The sequence below is a fragment of the Babylonia areolata genome, chromosome 15, assembly GCF_041734735.1.
Source record: "Babylonia areolata isolate BAREFJ2019XMU chromosome 15, ASM4173473v1, whole genome shotgun sequence".
NCBI classification, from domain to species: Eukaryota; Metazoa; Mollusca; class Gastropoda; order Neogastropoda; family Buccinidae; genus Babylonia; species Babylonia areolata.
Genome location: NC_134890.1, coordinates 28,857,444 through 28,874,852, shown reverse-complemented (window position 1 = coordinate 28,874,852; position 17,409 = coordinate 28,857,444). Strand labels below are relative to the sequence as shown.

Genomic DNA, 17,409 nt, shown 5'->3' with positions numbered 1-17,409 from the left:
GGTTTTTCATGTGTTTGGTGAGTGTTGTGAAAAGTTGTCCTTGACAATTAAATGAAAAATTATACAATCAGAATTTAAATGATTGCGTTTCATTTTTCTTTTCTCTTCTTTTTTTTTTCTTTTTTCTTTTTTTTGGCTGTTGTTGCATTTCCACTAAATTCACTAAAATCAGACACTGTCAGTCAAAATAATACAAAATGAGATTTCATAAATTAGACACAATTCAACAGAAACACAAGAGTAAGCAGGTGAAGAGGGTGGTTTCACCCCCTATCTGAAGTTTGACAGGGCATTTTCATCCTGTTTAAGCATTGTAGACAGTGGAGTCTTTCTGGAATTCACAAAAATCAAAAGCAATATAAAAATATGTATCAACTGATAATCATAAATTTTACTAGCTCATCCCTTTTGCCAAATGTACTAAATTCTATGCTTTGCTTGATCACTTTTTAACACTTAAATAAAAGGTCAACACAACAGGAACTAAATGTCAATCAATGCCTTTTTTTTTTTTTTTTTTTTTTTTTTTTTTTTAAAGTCTCCATGCCACTGTACTGGTGAATGTTTAAGTGTAAGATCTGTGCCATGAACTTTGATGAACTGGCTGTACATTCAAACTTCAGTCATGGAGACTTGTAGAACTTTGTAACCAATGCTGGTTTGAAATTTTGAGTGTAGGAAGGTGTACTGTTCTTACTGAAACTGTCAAAACACCTCATTCTTCACTGAAAAAAGCCCAGGCGGGGCGACAATCCCCAACCCAGAGGGTCCCCAGGTGGTGGATAAGGGAACAGCCCCCAGACATGAGGGTTAGCTGTGATGTAACTTTGTAAGTCAGGCTTGCCTGGTCAAATAAGCAGTCCAGAACCAAATGGCAATGTTTTTACCAGGACGGGTAGGGTAACAGGTGGCACTGTTCCACCATAACAAATTCCCCATGTGTCCTATGACGGGTTCATCATGCGAGTAAGAGGCACATAAAAACCTCCAGCCCCAGGAAAGGAAAACCTCAGAGAAACAAACCAGGGTAGGGGATGCTCTTAAGCCTTGGTCGGCAAGTTGCCCACGAGATGGAAACTCGGACAAGAAAACCAACGCCGAAGTCGGATGTACTGGGCCCCTGGCGCATGATGGCAGTACAACGCATTTACGTCATGGATGGAAAACCTCAAATCTTTTTGAGATGGTGCTCTACCAGTGGAGTCCCGCCGGGCTAGTAGAGTGCCAGACCCTGTGCCTCAAAAGGGCCCACCCCATGCTACTGGTGGTCACCCTGTCCCGTTGCGAGGAGCCAGGCTTCGGAGGCAGAGGAAAACTGCAAATGGCCGAAAAACATCTGACCCCAGAGAAACCTCTAGACCACTCAACATTCTCCAGTGGAATGCAGAGGGCGTCTACTACAAAAAGATTCCAGTTACTGGAAGACTGTATGCAGAAAACATCGATGTGGCCTGTATCAAGGAGACACACCTGAAATCCAACCACAGGTTCAGAGTCAGAGGTTACCAAACCTTCAAGATGGACAGAGAAGGAAGATAAAAAGCAGGAGTGCAGATACTCATCAAAAACAGTATATCAGCCTCAGAATTTACAGTAGATACAAATCAGGAAGCTGAAATCCACGGAATCAAGATTACTGTGGACAAGACTGTTATCACCATCTTCAACGTGTACTGCCCTCAAGACAAAGAGCTCTCTTTACACAGAATGGACATACTATCAGAGAACTGTTTGGTAGTTGGTGATTTCAACAGCCACTCAACCTGTTGGGGTTACAGTGAGAATGACCGAAGAGGAGACGAAGTGGAGGACTGGCAGATAGAGAGCAATCTGCTTCTTCTGAATGATCCAGAAGACCCACCAACCTTCTCTCGCCGATGGCTCACCGCGACCACCCCAGATCTTGCCTTTGCCACTGAAGACCTTGCCCAAAAAACCAGCAGGAAGGTACAACGACAGTTGGCAGGCAGCGACCACAGACCAGTACTACCGGCCATCAATTTGCAGTATACACCAAACGACGTGAAGTCCTTTCCCAGATGGAATTACAAGAAGGTGGATTGGGAGATGTTCGCGGGCCTCTCTGACAAGTACTGCAAGACCATCAAAATGGACAATTACAACATCAACAGAGCCACCAAAAACTTCAACCAAGCCATTCTGAAAACAGCCTCAAAGGCAATTCGAATTCCACATGGCGCTCACAAGAACTACAGGCCATATTGGACAGAAGAGCTGCAGGAGCTTTTAGATGAAGTGACAAGGACAAGAGAGGAGGTTGAAAACAATCCAACACAAGAAAACAACATTACTCTTAAAGCCTGCACTGCCAAATACAGAAAGGCCTACATCCAAGCTGCCTACATCCAAGCTGCAAGAACAAGCTCGATGGAGAAAACAGAAAACCTGAACCTTGACAGAGATGGCAACAAACTATGGAAACTCACCAAAGCCATAAACAACGAAGAGACAAGGTCAGCGTCTGTCACGCTTCAAAAAGAACAAGAGACGGTGACAGGGAGAGAGGCAGCAAATTGCTTCATAGACAGCTATGAACAGATCAGCAACATCACTGTGTCAGAGGACAGAAAACAACAAGTCCATGATGAAATGAAGAGAATCATCAGGATGACCAAGACCAACCTGAATATATGGACAGGTCTTTCAAACTGAAGGAGTTTGAAGAAGCCATAAAGTCTTTGCAGGACAAAAAATCTCCAGGTCCTGACAAAGTCACCAACGAAATGCTAAAACACTTTGGCACGCAAGCAAAGACCAAACTCCTTGCTCTCTTCAACAACAGTTGGAAGATGGGGCATGTTCCACAGAGCTGGTGAGAAGCTGACATGGTGCCCATCCACAAGAAGGGCAAAGACAGAGCAGGGCTGATTGTTATCACCTCATCAGCCTCACCAGCTGTGTGGGCAAGCTCCTAGAGCGTATGATCAACTTGCGCCCAGTTTGGCACCTGGAGAAGAACAACATCATCGCTCCAGAGCAGGCAGGCTTCTGCCAACATCATTCCACTGAGGACCAAGTGACCTACATTGCCCAGAAGATCAAGGATGGCTTCCAGGACAAACAGCATACACTGACGGTGTAGACAGACATGGAAAAGGCATACGACAAACTTTGGAAGGATGGCCTCCGGAAGAAGCCCTAGAAGAGTGGTGTGACTGGCTGTATGTACCAGTGGATCTCACAGTACCTGAACAATAGGAAGGCCCGAGTCCATGTCAATGGAGCACACAGTCGGAAGAAGACACTGAGAGAAGGAGTTCCTCAAGAAGGTGTCCTCAGCCCCACACTATTCCTCGTCTTTATAAACAACATGGTCAAAGATATGCTATGCAAAGTCCAGGGAGCCATCTATGCTATGCAGACGATCTTGTCCTATGGTGCTCGGAAGAACACCTCACAACTGCCAACTACAGACTACAGCAGGCGCTGAATGTTCTCGAAAGCTGAACAAAGCAGTGGCTGGTGACAATGCCAAAAAGACCACTTACACTGTTTTCAGCCTCTCACCTAAAGAACAGAAGACCAACCTGCACATCAATGAACAAACTCTACTTGCTGAGAACAACCCCACGTACCTGGGAGTCACTTCTGACAAACGCCTGACGTGGAAAAAACAAGCAGAGAAAGCAGAATCAAGAGCAAAAGTACGACTTGCCCTGATGAAGAAGCTGGCAGGAACAACATGGGGCGCAGACAACATGACCCTCAGGAGGCTGTACACTGGTAGAGTCAGGCCAGTGCTGGAGTAAGGCATGACTGCATGGGGCACTAAGGCCAAGTCCAACTCTGAACGGATCAGCAAGGTTCAGAATCAAGTTACCAGTATCATCACAGGGGCCATGAGGTCTACGCCAATTCAGGAGCTTGAAACTATCACAGAGCTCCAGCCCCTTGAGGACTGCAGAGACGCCAAACTCCTGACCCAGGCTGCCAAGTTCAAGAGGTTGCAAGGCCACCCCATGAAGGACAGACTGTCCCAGCCAACAAAAGAACGGCTGAAAAGAAGGAGCTTCGTACACCAGAGCAGGATCCTAGAACGGCAACATCAGGATATCCTTGACCATGCCCCCAAAGTGATATCCCGGTGTCTTGCCGTCCCTGCCTGGAGTGAAGGAACCCCTCCCCTGATCCAGTGCAGTATCCCTGGTGTTGGCCCCAAAGATTCCCAAAGCGGCCTTAAAGAAGGTCCCTCACCCTTGAACACCTCCAAACACAGTTCCCCAAAGAGTTCTGGACTCGTGTCTACACTGACAGCTCTGCGGCAGATGCCATTCAGAATGGAGGGGCAGGAGTCTATGTTCAGTATCCAGGAGGCAGAGAAGAAAAGATCAGCCTTGCTACCAGCCTGTACTCCACCAATTGCAGAGCCGAAGCAGAAGCCTTGAAAACAGCAGCAGCCCACATCGAGGTCAGCCCCTACGCCAGCCACAACGTTGTCCTCCTGACTGACGCCCATCTTGCAGGCCTTTTGGTCCAACAGAGATCCAGAACTCAACGATCTGTCCACCTCTCTCGCACAAGTCACACAGTCACCCTACAGTTGATTCCCCCCCACTGCAACGTGCTTGGCAACGAGACTGCTGACTCCCTGGCAAAGGAAGGCACTATGAAAGAGCAGATGGACAGGTCTACCAGCTACTCTGAATCCAGGACCATCATTAAGGCCAAGCTGCAGAACAAGTGGAAGCAGCAGCATCCACGCCACAACAGAGCAGACCTGTACTACCTGCTGACTCGCCGAGAGCAGGTAGCCATTTTCAGGCTCAGGACAGGCCACAACCACATGAAACACTACCTATTCACGAAACTCTGTATCAGCGACACAGAGCAGTGCCCCTGCAGAACAGGCAGCCAGACAAAAGAACATCTGCTGCAATCCTGCCCACTCCACCAAGCGCTCCAAGAGAAAACCTGGCCCAACCCAATCCCAGCGGCCCGGAAGCTCTTCGGAGGACTGGAGGACCTGCGATATACTGCCGCCTTTGTCGAGGAGACAGGGGAATCCATCTGATAAATGACGAATGAGACAACAACTGAAAAAAGCCAACACTTTTGTATGTTCACTGTGCTCTCCACTGCTGCTAGAATTATTATGTTATAAACAGTTGTAAAACTACCATTTTCTTTGGCACGTCACTGAAATAATGTATTCCATCTGACTGAATGAGTGAGGTAGTGTAAAAGGATTTGAGCAAACAAAAACAAAAAAATGTGATAAAAGAGTCTTTGTTGAATTCACTGGACCTTTCAGACACAGTCAATGAGTCATATTCAACAAATTTCAGAAAGAAACTTTTCTCCTGATTTTTAATTTTAACTCTCTCCTTATACAAACCACCACTATGGAATTCTGCCAAGAAGACACACTTTCACTTTCATTTTCAGACAACCAACAGCAAAATCACTCCATACAGTTGAAAATGTGTAACAAGCACCCTGCTTAATTAAGTGCTTGACCACTCACCACAACAGTACATCTCTCTTTTTTTCTTTTTTTTTGGGGGGGGGGGATCACCAGCCTCTCTGCAGTGGATGGAAAACACCTGCTGGTTATTAATTAATATAATATGCTGTTGTGTCCAATGACCACTTTTGCTTCACACGTGTCAACAACGCCAATGGTGTCTGAAGTGAGCACCTCAGTTGCTGATAGTGATAACTTCACAAGGTAGGCGATAACGGGAGCGTTAAACCACTGCAGAAGTCATTAAAATGTTACAAATGGAAGATTTTAACGTGTAAGAGGTGGACTGAAGACAAAAATACATTTGTTCTAAACTATTATTCTAATGACAAAAGCAAAAGGCTGGGCCATTCAGACACACTCTCGACATTGGAGGCCAGTGAGCAAAGGGTGGTCTGGGTGTGCCAGTCAGAAAATACGATGGCATGCAATTTGTGTTATGAGGACGAAAGTTCACAATTCATGACCCCTGACTGGCACTAGTGCATTGTTTTTCTCTCCTGCTGTTTCTCCTTTTTATGGCTCAACTGGTCTGCACATGCCAGATGTCAGATGAGTGTCACACTCCTAATGTCCCATTAACCTTTTCAATGAGAAAATCTGTAAAATAAGTGTTATGAGTCACTCTAGATTCCAGAGAGCACATGAAAAAATTCTATATGTTCCTGCTTGCTGTATTTCTATGGGCACTATCAAAATTCATAGGTGACCAAAAATGCTGAACATGTAATTAGCTCAGTATGCTGCAATCTCAAGCTAAAAGGGTCCAATTAGTTCAGCATGCTGTAATCTTGAGCTAAAAGGGTCCAATCAGTTCAGAATACTGTAATCTTGAGATAAGATTACGAGGGTCAAATTACTTCAGTATACTGTAATCTTGAGCTAAAAGGGTCTAATTAGTTCACTATACAGTATACTGTAATCTTGAGATAAGAGGGTCAAGTTACTTCAGTATACTGTAATCTTGAGCTAAAAGGGTCCAATTAGTTCAGTATGCTGTAATCCTGAGCTAAGAGGGTCAAATTTTCATAATTATACTAAGCCAGCATGTCGATCATCAGTTCAGAAAGTTTGTTTTCCTGGCTGTTTTTTGTTTCGTTTTTACTCTTTGTGATTTATTTTCCTAACCCTTACAAATGGTCTGTGGGGGTTTGAAAGGGAGAAAACTGGCTACTCCTCTTGAGTAAATATAGACTTATCTAGATCACTAAAAAAAAAAAAAAGCACATCAATTTAATGAAACATGTATTTGTAAAAAAACAACAACAAATAAATTATTAAAAAAAAAGCAACATAATTGGTATTTCAAATAAAAATACAATCATCTCAAATTTCCACATCAAATATTCCCACTGATGGTATTGTTTCAGTTTAAATCATTCAAGGATGATGGTCTGATATGCTGACGTGAATTTTAGGTTTTAAAATAAATGGTTCATACTTGTAGTTGTTGAGAATGCCAAGTTATATTATGCACACACATATTCACACAACCCCCCAGCCCCCCCCCCCCCCCCCCCCCACACACACACACACCTGACCTACCAATGCTACTACAGAATATGTACAAACGTTGTTTGTTTGTTTTTTAAAAGAAGAAAAAAAAGTCTTACTTGTCAGGATAAAAGGTTCCAGAGGCAGACACTGTGGGCTTTGAGTCTGAGTGCTGTGAGGGCAAGGGCTGCTTGGCCACCACTTCTGTCTGGGTGATGACCCTGTCCACAATATCCTGCACAGAAATGGTCCCGTCCCCTCCAGACACTGCCGAGGGCGTTGTGTCACTGGCTTTAGAAGTGCGGATACTCCATGCCGAGCTCTTGCTGTCCACCATTTTGGTTGTACTGCCTGTCAGTGGCACCGCCAGCACCTTCTCCTTCTCCTTCCTCTCCTCCTCCTCAGTGATGGTGGAGAAACTGCGCTCCACCGCTTTCTCAATGTGATCCATGAAACAAATTGCCATGGGATCTGCCGTGGAATTTGGGGGACGAGCCACACTGCCCGATGCCGAGCTCCCAACTGCTTCGCTTTTTCTGATTTTGTCACTTTGTTGCTGTGTGGAGTTGGTGGCCTCTGAGTGATCATTCACCATAATTTGAGGCAGGACGTGCTGCTCTGAGGGGGCAGAGCTCATCTCTGAGCCCCCACCCAGGGAACTGTCCAGCATGCGGTCAATGATGGTTTTCAGTCGCATGGACTCCATTCCCTCCAAGCAGCTGTGGGCACCTTCGTTGGGGTGGGAAGACACGTTGCCTTCCCTGCTACTGCTGCTGATGGCTTTCTCACTGGCTCCACTGGCATTCTGGGATGGCTTGGAAAAGGGCACTGAACTGGTCTCTGTACCATCGGACGCTGGGTCCTTTTTTGGCACAGTGACTGAAAGACTCTGCGGTGAGGACTCCTTATCTAGTTTGTCACCTAAAGAACCACCTGCATCACCAACAGGGGTAGATTCTGTGGTTTTCTCAGCAGCACTGTCTGTCACTTTATCAGATAAAGTGCCATCTTTTGCCTGCTGTTCTTCACACATTTTTACATTACTGCTGTCCTTGCCCCCGTTCCCACCACTGGCATGGACCTTATCCACACCATCCACGCTGACCCCATCACTTTCATCTTCATCCGGAACAGTGATAACCTCCACACTACTTGGCGTCCTCCGACCCTGACCTGCTTTGGGGGAAGGTGGCCCCTCGTCAGAGCCGGCCAGACAAGTCTCGATAAAAGAGTCAATGGCAGCACGCACAGACTGTGCCTGTTCCACACCTCCCACAATGCTGCTGGCATTGTTCACTGCTGATGGAGGGTTGGACGAGGCTGTGTGGTCCTGGCCTGTGTTCTGGTTGGTTGAGAATGGGTGGCTGTTGTCAAGGTTGTCTACAGCGGGGGTCATAGGCGGGATTCCACCCCCCTTGCCTGGCAGGGAGTTGTGCTGACCCATTCTGCATATCTGTCATCTGCAGACACAATGGACATCATGTTCAACCAGGCACACAAAATGATCTAAGCATCATGGCACACAGAATACCCAAGTTTCAATTTCAACAATTTTACAAGTCTGACTCACCATCTGATTAATCATTATACAACACTTGATGAATCACTATGAATGTTTCATTTTAACATGCATTCTTTTTTATTTGAAGACTCTATGTTTTAAGTTTGCATGCATTTCTTTTTTCTTTATCATAATGAACTTCTGAACAGTTCCCCGTGCTTGACTGGGTCATAAGCAACATAATGATCTGACCAGTGCTAATCTTCATAACTTCATAAGCAATGAAACAGATTACGTTTTCCCTTAAGTTCATGGTATCTGCAGCCTAGAGGTGGCAATCACAGGACAAATGACATTATCAGAAATATTCACACTTTGAACATTTTTTCTTGTGTGAATGTTGAACAGCAGTTTTTCTTTGCACTCATGCACTAGACTTCATGACAAAATGCAATGTGTGGATTTTTTAACAGTTTTTTTTTGTTGTTGTTTTTTTTTAATGAAGGCTACGTTTTCTGTTGCCTTGGTCAAGCTTATTGTTGGCATGCTGTCTGAATGGCACATCAATAATCCCCACCAGTTACTAAACCAATCATTTTTCACTAAACACTGATGGCGAGTGATGGCATATTTCCTTTTGAAAGGCAAATACTCCTTTGAGTTTGACCCGAATAAAGTGTAAAAACTAATATTCTATTCTAGTCTTCATTTGGACAGTCAAAGAAAAAAATTTTGAACTGAATATATCAGAAATTTACTTTTCACTGAAAGCTTTTATCTTTGGATTGAAGTTCAAGGAGATAAATTCATAAGCTTTTTCATCATTATGGTCATTTGCATGTCATCATGCTGAAGAGCAAACTATTACAGATACAACTGTATGCTTGTGGAGTAATGGTTTGTGATAATAAATGAATAGTGACACTCACATGAACAACATCTCTCCAAAGGTCTGGTGTTGTCTGGGAGAGCTCATTTCATGTAGGGAGACAGGAAGGGTGTGGGCGTGATCCTTGGTATCATTTCCAGAGTTGTCCATTTTGCCACAGCTAGGCAAACAGGCACTGCACTTCCCCTTTACCAGCAGTCTACCTGAACAACACGGGGGAAAGGAACATTCTCACTGCTGTATATGACAGGCACAAAAAACCAAGAGATTAAAACACTGAACTTACAATCAGTGGGGCATGGGTTCAAATCTCTCGTGGGTTAAGGGTGGAAGTTTTTCCAATCTCTCAGTCCCAGGTCAACAAATTTATAGACCTGCTACTAGTGCTAGTGCCTTAAACCCCTTTATGTGTGTACACATGCAGAAGATCAGATACACACACATTAAAGATCAAGACAACAAATGGACAAGAACGAAAAGGAAAATATACCCATCACTTTCCATTGTTTAAAAAATGTACCAAATGACAGAAATATTTCATTGCTCGGCCATGCTTGTGATGTTACTTCAGTTTTGAAAAATACTGACATATGTTTAGTTTTGATAGCATTAAGATCAAAACAATTATTCTGACTTCCAAGCAAGATTTACACCAAAACTATGTCAGGTATTAGGCAGACAAGACTGGATAAAACATTGGAAATTTGTAGACAACTGTGTCTTTGTTTTCAAGAGTGTGTACACAGTGAGTGAAGGTGACAGATAGGTTGAACCCCATCCACAACCAGCACAACACACATGTATCACAATGCCACTTACCAACCCCCTCACACCACCTGACAGGTCAAGGTGGTTCACACAGCTCCTGGCTCTACCTGCCCTATCAGTCACTGATTGTACCTGTAGGGTCACCTTTGCCACAGCTGTCGGGTTCATGTGACATGGATTTCAATCAGGACACGTCCAGAGAACTTTACATAACAGGCGGTAATCTGTGTTGATAGTGCCTGGGTGTAATCTGTGTTGATAGTGCCTTGCGACTGAGAGGGTTCATGTATACCCTAACCCACCTTTAATTCTTGTGGTTTGGATGTCTGCATTCTTGGATGAAACTACCTTGAGTGTGGCAGAGACCCTTCTCATAATTCAAGTTACACTTCAGCTGAGTTAAAGGTCTACATGCAAACCCTTGGTTTCTGCAAAATTTGTTCGGTTATTTATTTTGTTCTGTTTGTTTTTATTTTGGGGTTGGTGTGTCTTTCAATCTGATCTAGTATGTCAGGGTTGCACACTGTGTGAAACAGCCTGTATGTACTTCCTTTTTTAAAAAGAGTACTTCACTTTCAAATGAGACAAAACAGATGTCTCTTGGAAACTGTGGTTGTAAAAGTGAAAGTCAGGAAACATATTTGTGGTCACCAAGATGAAGCAGTATAGGGTCTCCCTCTCCCTCTCTCTCTGAGAATGTAAGGGAGACAGAGCACGGTTCAGTTTCTCAAGGAGGCATCACTGTGTTCAGACAAATCCATATATGCTACACCACAACTGCTAAGCAGATCTATGCCTGGCCAACAGTGTAACCCGAAGCACTCAGTCAGGCCTTGAGGGGGAAAAATAATATTAATTAAAATGACAAATAAATCTGAAAAAAATATAACTATTTTTTCCACCAAAGGTCACCATTCCCTCTAAAAGGTGTGTATAAATCCAGCTGAAACTTCAGGAACAACAAAAGGCGGAGAAAGATAAGGGGGGTGGGGGAGGGGGGGGGGAGTAATGGGATGAATTCCCATGAGACAGCAAAGTGGAAAGAAAGTTACATATCTACACTGTCTTCCACAGCCTACACTACTTTGATGCAGCTCACTGGTTTGGAACATCCACCTCCATTATCTGTCCGTATCTGACACAAAATATATCATTCTGTTTCAGTGTGTATCATTCAGTTGATAAGCTTATCTTTATAATATTCAATGTACTACCTGTGTGTGTTTTCTGGCAGTGTTACAATATCTATTCACCTTTGCCACATGAAATTGCACTTTGGACTTGTTGCTGTTGATTAGTATGCATGATTGAGAGAGGCTGAGAGGGAAGGAAAAGGGGGCAAGGAAAGGTGGCCTGGAGGCCCAAAAATAGTAACTTAAGTTGGCAGTTGTATTATTATTCTTCACCTGAGTAGGTATGTAGGTCACAACTTATGCAGTGCGCAAGCAAGACAGGGTAAAGGAAAGATGGGTGGCAGTGGTATGTAAAGTGGAATGGGGCAGACAGAAAATATGAGGGGGGTGGGGCGGGGCAGACCGAGAGAAACTAATGGTTCAGAAATTAGAATCTGACACAGAGCAAGTGAGACAGATAAGCTGAGAGACATATAAGCAGCAGAGGGGCAGACTGAGAAAGAGAAAAAAAATGATCCTGCCTCACAACATGTATTCCCAAACCATGTCAACTGACAGGTCATGTTTGCTCAAGCATAAAGCAATGTAAGGAAGTGAAGTAAACCCACCATGGGATCAGTCTGTCTGTGACATTGTCATACTGAACTTGTGAACAGGTCAAATGTCTTAATGTCTTTCCCCATACCATTCTCCTCCTTTTCTCTCCACTCCAAGTTGTTTCTCTCCTGCTCTGGAATACACAGCGGTCAGGTCAGTCTCAAGTAAATATTTATGTTCTTGTCAAGTTTTTCCCCCCACCCATCCCAACCAATTTGTTGAGTGACTGACTTTTTATATATTAAGATATTTACAGATCTGGCTAGGAAGTAACAAATCATCAGCAGTTAAATACTTACCTCACTTAAAAATGGAATGGAATCCACAGAAAATTTAAAATTCTCGGAATCTGGTTGACAGCCAACTTAGATAATGAAGATCTTAACTATAATGAGAAATTTTCTGAAATTGTAATGTTATATAGAGTTTGGATTAAGAGAGTGATTACATCGATTGGAAGAATAGCTGTACTAAGATCTTTGATCCTATCTAAAATTATCCAGCTATGGTTACTTTTGCCAAATCCACCTCATACTTTCATTTGTAACTTGCAGAAACTATGTTACAGATTTATTTGGAATAAAAAACAAGATCGTATAAGTAGAAAAACTATTATAAAAAGTTTTGAGAAAGGAGGTCTAGGTATGTTTAACTTAAAAACATTTATAAACAGATTGAAACTTAGTTGGATTCGAAAGCTTGGAAAAACCAGTCATAACTAGAAAAATATCCTCTCAAACATGTTCCCTATGATTAATCAACTTGAACCGTATGGTAACTGTTTACCTATAAATGAGAAAGTAAATCGTTTTTGTGTTTGATGCCTTAGTAGCATATGGGGTCTTTGAACGCAAAGTGATGATAGTAAATGCAAAAGAACTTGTACGTGAACCTATTTTTCGTAACAAGAACATTAAGATTGGAAACAAACATATATTGTTAAAAGGATGGACAGAAAAGGATACTTATTTTATCCACCACCTTATACAGAATAATGGCTACTTCCTCAGTTTTAACCAATTTAAGACAATATATAATGTAAATACACATTTCTTTGCTTATCATGGCTGTATCCAGGCTATCAAAAAATACTGCGATAAGTTTGACTTTAGAATACAAAGAAATAAAGCTTTAGAATCAAAAGCTTTGTATTCTAAACTCAAATATTGAACTCAAAGGTCTTCATAGTAAAAAATCATTGCAGATTATTTATTCTGTCAGTAAAGGAAATAAAGCATACTATGGAATAATGAATGATAACTATACGAAGCTGAACTGTTGCATAAGATGGAGCAATAAGTTACCAACAGATATAAATTGGGATATTACATTTCACAAAGTTAAAAAAATTAATGAAGTTAAGACTCCCATGGTTTCAGGCTCGGTTTGTTCACATGATAATAGCAATAAACAGAATACTGAAAAGAATGAAAATTAGGCAAGATGGTACATGTAGCTTCTGCCACTTAGAAAGTGAGGATATCGAACACCTGTTTTGGAGATGTAATATTGTAAATTCCTTTTGGTCAGTTTTTGAACGGACTTTGGACGAAAAATGCTAACATATTTCAAACTTAAAATTAACAGAAGAGATGGTTCTGTTCAGTAATTGCTTAATAATTTCATCTGATGATATCCTGGATTTCTTAATCCTGCATGCTATATTTCATATCTACAAATGTAGAATAGATTGCACACCACCAGTACAGGAAACCTTTCTGCATCAAATTAAGGCACGGTAAAACTTAGAAAAATATTTGTCATTCATAAATATGTGTCGCACATCATTTAGAATAAAGTGGTTTTACTACATGCCATTGATAGACAACCAAAGATAAATCTGCTCTTGTACACAATACAGTAGTATATATTTCTCCTTTATTTATTGAGTCTAAGCAGCTCTCAAGACCAAAACAATTATCCTGCACAGCATAAACAGGCCATACAATTAAAAAAATTTAAAAAAATTAATTTGTATTACACTGTAACTTAAGATCATCCACATTAATGAAGATTCACTTTTTCCAAATTCTGGAAATGAATGGTTTTTGTTTTTTTGTTGTTTTTAGTGTGTGCGTGTGTGCATGTGTGTTTACATTGGTTACATATTATTCATGCATGATTTGGATGCAATTTTTTTGTTGTTTTTTTGTATACATGCGTGAGTATGTTTTGTTTTTGGTTGTTTGTTTGTTGTTGTTTTGTTTTTGGTTGTTTGTTTGTTTGTGTGTGTGTGTGTGTGTGTGTGTGTGTGTGTGTGTGTGTGCAAATGTGGACATGCATGAGATATACAGGTTACATAACTACATGGCAAGCTATGCAAAAGTGTTCCATTTGTATTCTTCTGAATTTTTGTGTATATTTTTCTTTCTTTTTTTTTTCTTTCTAGTATGCCTTTTTGTTGCCACTTTATTTGTAAAATCTTGAATAAAAGGGTTAAAACATTTTTTTTTAAAACAAGATAAAAAAAAAAGGGTATTTACTGATCATGGGTCTTCTGAGAACAAAAGTACTATTATGCCAAATTCTGTTGTTACCATCAACAAATCATGCTAAATCTAGGTCTGTGAGGCAAGTAGCTCCTGAGAGAAAGGCAATCAGCAACTTCAACCAAAAGCAGTTTCCAGTTTTAATTTCTCAAGGAGGCGACATTGCGTTTGGTCAAATCCATACATGCTACACCACATCTGCTAGGCAGATGCCTGACCAGCAGCATTACCCAATGTGCTTAGTCAGGCTCTGAGTGCATGCCTATATCTGTTTACCAATCACAGTGGATTTCTGCAACATCATTTTGCCAGAAGACAACACTCTCGTTGCCATGGGTTCTTTTTCAGTGCGCCAAGTGCATGCTGCATACGGGACCTTGGTTTATCGTCTCATCCGAACGACTAGACGCTGAGTTCGATCTTCCAGTCAAACGTAGGAGAAAGGGCATGAGTGGGATTTGAACTCAAGACTCTCACGAACTCTCTGTATTGGCAGATGATCATCTTAACCATTCTGCCACCTTCCTCCCACCAAAAGCAATCACTGCACACACATGTATACACTACAGTGCCAATGGTGACTTGGCAACAGTGTCTGCAGACTAAGGGAGGAATGTTGGCAACATAAGTTAAGTGTCTTTGAAGACTGTAAGCAACTGTGATTTCAGTAGCTGTCAACAACACTGTATCAATGGTTACTGTCAGCACCAGTTTCTATGGAGACTGTCAGCAAAACACTGTCCACAGTGACTGTCAGCACCTCAGTCACTCAATGTCTGTAGTAACTGTTGGCAACAGTGTCTACAGTGACTGTCAGCAGCACAGTGTCTATAATGACTGTTGGCTGCAGTGTCTAGATAATGATTGTCAGAAGCAGTGTCAATAGTGACTGTTGACAGAATAGTGTCTATGGTAACTGTCAGCAGCAGTGTCTATGATTGCCAGCACACAGTGTTTATAGTGACTGCTGGGAATAGTGATATAGTAACTGTCAGCTACACAGTGTCTATGACTCAGTAACAGTGTCAAAACTGATCAGCAGCAGCACAGTGTCTATTGAGTATAGTGACTGTCAGCAGCAGTGTCTATAGTGACTGTCAACAGCATAGTGATAGTGTCGACAGTGTCAAAGTGGCAACTATTACTGAACTATGCATTAGAGTAACACAGCATAATTTAGTTTCTGGGTTTAAAATGATAAGATTTATTCTGAATTAGTTACAACACAAAATGCTGTTTAAAGAAAGAAATGATAATAACTAAATAAGAAAAATTTATTTCATATTTTGTGCAGAAAATAATCTGGTCTACTTTACCACCTTTATGACTTGTTTAAAATGTAGTCCAAAGATCTGCAGTGCATAAGAAACAAAAAAATATACATATGATATATACAATGTAGTGTTTAACAGGATATATAATCTTCAGTGGGGACATGTATACTGCACTTGGTTCTGGTGTACCCTTGGCTGTAAGTTTAATGACTTAGGTCACCTTGTTTTCAGTCAGATCCCTCTTGGCCTAGATCTTGTGAAGTATGGTATGTACTGTGATTAACATCACTGCAATAGTCACGCCACTTTTTGACTGTGCTCAGCGTGGTATGCAGACTGGAAGAGGAGGGGCAAACACTGTGACTTGAATATATATATATATATATATGTGTGTGTGTGTGTGTGTGTGTGTGTGTGTGTGTGTGTGTGTGTGTGTGTGCAAGCATCTTTTGCTTAATAGGTTTCCTTCACAGAGTGGTTAAAGTGCAGGCATTAACACACTGATACAGTATCATTCTTGCATGACCATAAAGTCCTTTGCTCTTATTCAAGTATGTGGCAGGTATCAAATATCAATAGGATACAGAATCAGGATAGGGGAGAATAGAGAATGGGGGAAAAGGGGGTTTCCTTGCCACTAATCCTCTTAATAATTCAAAGGATACATTACTTGATGGTTTCCTAAAATGTTTCATATTTTTAACTGTTAACACAAAAGGTTATTTCTACCTCTCCTATTATTTATTTAACACATGCAGCATGTGTTTTACTGCTTTTTCTCAACTGTTGACTTCTACATCAGTACATGGTTGAGTTCTAACAGATTACCATGGCAATCTTGCAGGTGATCAAAACAATAAACTATACCAGTATACACAATGCTGGCTGAAAGGACTGCATAAGAAATCAGTTGACATTGAAAAAAGAAATTTGACATAATGGTTGAATGAATCCTTTTAAGAACTGTGGAATGACTCCTGAAGAATTTTATTATACACTATGCTGGCTTACTTATTTCATCTATGAAATTGGCTGCTTTTTTTTTTTTTTTTTTTTTTTTGCTTTTGCTTTTGACAACCCTCTTAGACAGTATTTTGTTTCCTTTGAGAAATAACAAAAACTTACTGTTCAAATGACTTCAACAATACAAATTCATTTGTAAGCATTATCTTAAATTATCAAATCAATACACAAGTATAAATCAAGTTAATCCCCAGTAAACAGGTCCATACCAAAAGTCATCCCAAACAAAAATAATTAGCAGAGAATCACACATATACACCAATTGAAGCTGCACACATGTTTGACTTTCATGCTAGTACACAGTTTTGCATATTGTTCATCTTCCATCACTGTAAGGAACTGGTCTTGTTTTCAGCCCATCACCTCTTCTGTTTCAGTGGGTGTCAGACTCCAGTGTTGCAGCTAATAAAAATTCCCCTTCTCCTGGGAATGACTTCTTTCCCCCTTGACCTCCAACCTCACCACCATCTCTTCCACTTATCAACCACTGTTAACATGATGTGGAATCCTAGCCATCAAACCAACACAAACATGTGTGAATGCATACCTAGCTCTCTTCACAATCTTTGACAATACAGCTAAATACCATCCGCGATAAAAAATTTAAAAAATGAACCCCTCTCCAGTCTCTAAACCATTTATCTCCCTCAACCCATGGGAACATGGTGATTTCATTACACTGTACTCTCCAACTGATCCTCTTCTCGAGTTAAGGAAACCTGCACTTTTATCTTTCCTTTCTCACCAACAGGTCTG

At 41.5% G+C, this 17,409-nt stretch overlaps 1 protein-coding gene across 2 annotated transcripts in view; it reads right to left on the bottom strand.

Moving 5' to 3' along the window:
* Positions 1-17,409, bottom strand: part of LOC143290534 (uncharacterized) — a 43,625-nt gene that overhangs the window by 6,317 nt on the left and 19,899 nt on the right. For both annotated transcript variants that reach the window (XM_076600059.1, XM_076600058.1), the window contains exons 3-4: positions 9,410-9,572; positions 7,099-8,439 (exon numbers count right to left, since the gene is read on the bottom strand). In XM_076600059.1, the coding sequence (XP_076456174.1) occupies positions 7,099-8,423 (1,325 nt within the window). In that variant the 5' untranslated portion in view covers positions 8,424-8,439; positions 9,410-9,572. The remainder of the gene's footprint in view (positions 1-7,098; positions 8,440-9,409; positions 9,573-17,409) is intronic.